Source organism: Topomyia yanbarensis, chromosome 1 (assembly GCF_030247195.1).
Source record: "Topomyia yanbarensis strain Yona2022 chromosome 1, ASM3024719v1, whole genome shotgun sequence".
Lineage (NCBI taxonomy): Eukaryota > Metazoa > Arthropoda > Insecta > Diptera > Culicidae > Topomyia > Topomyia yanbarensis.
This window is the reverse complement of record NC_080670.1, coordinates 6,463,438-6,468,321: the sequence shown is the minus strand read 5'-3', so window position 1 is coordinate 6,468,321 and position 4,884 is coordinate 6,463,438. Positions and strand designations below refer to the sequence as shown.

The 4,884-nt window shown below is 39.9% G+C and overlaps 1 protein-coding gene across 1 annotated transcript; it reads right to left on the bottom strand.

Annotated features, from left to right (window-relative positions):
• Window positions 1-278: 278 nt before the first annotated feature.
• LOC131676716 (uncharacterized) lies at window positions 279-2,403 on the bottom strand. The gene is made up of 5 exons (XM_058955984.1): window positions 2,189-2,403; window positions 1,908-2,096; window positions 796-1,841; window positions 563-727; window positions 279-487 (listed from the first exon to the last, which is right to left on the bottom strand). Exons 1-5 carry the CDS (start codon window positions 2,213-2,215, stop codon window positions 367-369), a joined length of 1,548 nt encoding a protein of 515 aa, XP_058811967.1. The 5' UTR covers window positions 2,216-2,403; the 3' UTR covers window positions 279-366.
• Window positions 2,404-4,884: the final 2,481 nt, after the last annotated feature.

Here is a 4,884-nt window from a genome sequence, read left to right as displayed (position 1 = left end):
ATGCTTTGGTGTTCATTTTGCCATTCATTCATAAAAAAACAACGGTAAAAGGGTAAACAAAAAAAATGCGGCTGGCGGAAAGACCTCTCTCTGCTGTGCAGCACTGTAGAATATGCAGACGAAACGATCGACTCTTCGGCGGAAGGGAAAGATTACGGTGACGGAGAAAGAGAATTTCTGTATACTATGCTCTTATTTCAAATACGTTTCCGAAAGAAGGCGCACGGCAAACACCGACGATTTCCTCCAAATGGAGAACGCGTGGTCATTAGTCGCTGTTATATTTGAAACGGAGTATAATTTAATTTTCCAGCTAAGGTGGTACATAATTTACGAACTGCTTAATTCTACCATCTGTTTACTAATTCACAAAGCTTTGAGCACCCGTTTCAGATTGTTCTTACAGTTGCTGTCCATGTCTTTGTAGAAATACTCGTTGAAAAACTTGTGCTTCCGTAGCATTTTGTACAGCCGTTCGCCAAACTTTCTGTTTGAAAAACAAACATTTTAGGTATTTTTTTCAAATTGACAAAGCAATTCTAAAAAAAAAGTACAAACTAACCTCGTTTCGAGATTCTTGTCCGTTAGAAATTTGGCCAGGATGGTAAGGATCGCCTTGCGTGTTCTCGGATTGGCATTTGTGCCCAAGATTGCGTCCAGTCCCGACAGGGCACAGATGCAAACCAACAGTCTTGCTGTGGCTATCCGCACCAGTGGATTCTTGTGGCTGAGGGTTGGAAAAAGCTACGATCGAAGGAAAATGCTTGGCCAAAGTTAAATACGCTTAGAACTTACACCGGACCGCGAGCGGAAAGCGCCCTCACCGAGTGGGAAATCGGAATGTACGTCACCAACTTGTCCAGGGCCACGTTGGCGTCCTTTTGAATGAAACGATTCGGGTCGGCCGTTTTGCACAGCAGAATATCTACGATTTCATCGAATTCCGGCCGTTTGGTGGATTTTGCCTCCCGGAACAGTTCCCCGGTTGCCTGACAGGCCGATCGGCACAACGAGGATCGTGGACTTTTCAGGAAATCGATCATCTTCCTGTTGATGATGGTCATGTGCTTCTCGTACTTTTTCCAATCGATCTGACTGGCCGTTTCCATCAGCTCACGAATGCCGTGCAGATTCACATCCCAGACGTTGTCCTGCAGCTTGTCGATGATTTTGCTTATCTGAAGCGTTCCGTAGATTGAGCAACCGTCGTCATCCAGGAATTCGTTCGATGGGTTCGAAAACTCCGACGTTGAGTTACCGGTGTCCTCCTGGTAGCTGTCTTTGTTTGTGCTATCTCCCGGATCGATGCTTTCCTGTTTGACGCTGGAATATTTGGTTTTTCGCTTCGGGGATTTCGGAGGCGGTGGATAGTTTCTGGTGTATTTCCGCTTGGACACGGGTCGTTTTTTCTTTGCGTTGAAGTAGGGTGTCGTGGGGACGGCCGTCCGGTGGCTTTTTGGTTTGATCATAATCATTTCTACCGGCTTTGCACCTTGTTTATGGTGGCTTTTCTTTGACAGGTCGCTGACGACGGTGTAGGAAGTGTTTCGATTGCTCGCTTGTTGTAGACATATGTCGGACTCGGTTTCGCTGTCACTGTCGAAGCCACCGGATTCGGACTTTTGTGGGGACAGAACGGAACGAACTTCACCGGCACCGGCACGTCTTTGGGCTTCGTACAGTTCGACAATGGTTTTGCTGGTCTGGCTGTACATGTGCCGGGGAACCATTGGCCGCCGTCCGTGGCTGTACGAGTGGTACGAGTTTTTCTTGGTTATGAAATTGTTTGGGAAGCGGAATGTTTGCTTGACGTTCACTATCTGAGGGTTTTTCTTTTCGGACTATTCGTTAGATTAGAAGTGTTTGAGGTTAGCGACGGGTAAAGTTTGAATGCAAACATAACCTACCTTAATCGAGATTGGCTCCAGCTGAATAACGTTCAAATCGCGGGTCGTAGCAATCAGTGCTTTGGAATAGGGATCGTTCGTCTCCGATGGTGGCAGCGACTCCTCGCCACGTCTTCCTCTTCTCGGCACGTCAAACGCGTCCGTTTCGAACAGGGGAAACTCTTTCTTCAGCTCGGAGAGGTCGCTGTGCTAGAGCGAGAACGAAATTCAAAAATGGGCACGTGGTTGCTGAGGCAGTTTTGCTCGGATCGCTACAAGCAATCGTCAAATAAAATACTCACCAAAATATTCTGCAGATAGTCGTTCATTTTCCGGGCGGCATGAACGAGTAGCACCAGCAGCCAGAGCGTAACCAGATGCACCCCCAGGCAGGAGAGTCTCTTCGTCAATTTGGTGTGGGGAATTTTTGAATTTTAGCTTCGCGAAGAGGAACAAATTTTGACATCGAGAAAGGGCTTACGCGTGTTTGAATTGCTGCTTTGACAGCGCCGGTCGAAATGGGGGATGCAAAAGTCATGGTCTACTGTTCGCAAACCAGGAAACGGAGATGTTTCGGTTGTTTTTTTTTTTTGGTCGAGTTTTTTGTTTGTTTATTTGCAATCATTTCACTAATTTATCTCTGTTTATTTAGTCACATTTACTGTTTACTTCTATTTATACGTTGAGAGCCTCATTCAGCGAGGTGTTTATAATTTGTGTTTATCATTTTGCTTACATTTTTCAGACCTAAATACATTTCAGTGATGTTTGGTTTATTGTTTCATCTTCTTTCTACATTTTATATAAAGCGTACACTAAAGGGTATAGATTTGAATATTTATATCTCAAACATTTACATTGCATTTTACTGTTGGATTTTTGTCTTTTAGTTTTATAATGGTCTGAGTAAAAGTGTACCAAAAGCCAACATTCTTTATTCTCCATAGTTCACGCGTTTTTTGTTGTCTACCTTATTTTTAGGTTAACTTGATTACACTGGCTACTGAAGGAGCTTTCGTTTATTTTTTTTAAATTTCTATTTTTCACCATTTCCAGCTTTTTTGATGTTTGCATGTTTCTTCTCTAAACCCAACAAAATATCAAACACCGTCCACGGAATCTTGAAAATGTTGAAACGATACAAAACTTTATAAATGCTTTGAAATATAACATACACACTCAAATCGCCTCGGCAATTTTCCAACAGCCGTGTAATAAGCAAATCTAGAAACTGATATCTCAGTAAAGTGAGATTTGTTTGCTGATTTTCGGTGTAATATTTTCCGAACATCGGCTGTAAAACGTCACTTTTACTGAGATATCAGCAAAAAAAAATTACTGAGATCTCATCTGTTGAGATTTTAGCAAAATACTTAAACTGAAATAATAACTCAACCTGCTTTTCGAAATATCAGCCATGCGAAAAAAATATATAAACACGGAAAACCGATTCATCACAATTTCAACTAAAAAATTAGTTGAGTTTTTGGTTTCGTCTAGTTAATATTTGGGCGAACTAAATTTTTGTTGCAAACAATAATCCAACGTTGTTGGTTTGATGCTGTCAGTTTCAGTCTGGACACGAACGTTTCATCCTAGCACAAAACTTAAAAAGCTAAAGTACAAAACTTGAAAAGCTACATGAGCTAAAGCTTGAAACGCTTGTCTCAGCTTCTAACGCTTGTTTTAGTCCAGACACAATTGCATATGCCGTTACACTACCTTTTCAGCCAAGACACAAACGACTAGAATTCAACTAATCTCATTGTTGAATTAAACTGCTTCATCGTAAAATACAACATAGGATATTTCAAACGTTTTGTTTCACCGACCGACGGATGAAAGGTATGGAATTAAATTGTTGAAAAATTCCGTATGTCAGTAATTCACACGTAAATATAATACAGAGTTATGTTTCTCATAATGTTATCTTTTTATAAACTGCAATCTTAAATGAGACGAAATAGCCAAAGGTATTTAAGGATTGTTGGAAATTGATTGATTTGAATTTTAGAATAAAGGTATATTTTTTTTCTATTTAGTCACAAACACTATCCAGCACTACAAAAAAAACTTCATACTTATTCCACATCTAGTTTGGAATCTCAAACGATGAAAAATAATTATCATATTACATATTACATTGGTTAATAATTGAAATGTTACTATATAATCGACTAAATCCGAAATAGAATGATTTTGACAATTTTCGACAATACTTTCAATTTTCAGTGCACATGTATTGAAAAAAATGTCAATAAAAATCATCCCTTTATTGAAATGTTTTTAAAGAAAAACTAGGTAAAACCAAAATGAGGTCAGTTGAATTTCTGTTTTTTTTGTGTACTGGTTCAGGTAGTTGCGTCCAGGATAAAACAAGCTTTCCAAGCTGAGACAACTACCTACGTGCTTAACCGTTATGCCCAGCGTGTATGAACATAGTTGCTGTCGCTACCTTGATGTATTTCAGTAAGGTGTGCATCTTAGCTACTTGCTGTCATTTCGTATGATGTGCGTCTTGAATCAAAATCAATAATAATTTTCAATAACTATTATTTGAGAATCTCTCAAAATTAAGAGAAAATTTAGTTACGTTATTCATTTTTCTGTTGAAATCAACTAATTAGGAAAAAAAAATTTGTTTTGTTATTTTCTTCATCGAATGGCTTTCAGTGAAATAATAAAACATGGTGTCATTAGCGAAAAATGTTAAAATCTACGGGCACATCGTGTTTCCCTGAGACTACCCGAGCTATCACAGGCTGATGCCGTGAAACTTCATCCAGACTTATGGCGTTTTTGCTTGACCCCGACACTCAGTCAGGTTCTAACCCGAACTGCTGTCAGTTTGTACATTTTGACAGCAGTTGGAGTTAAAACTGATTCAGTTTCGCTTCAAGCAAAAACGACATTAATAGCTTTGCGGCATTGGGTTCATTTTTTCGGTCGATTTTGTGCACTGTAGAATGAACAAAATTGCGAAACAGCGTAAAATAGA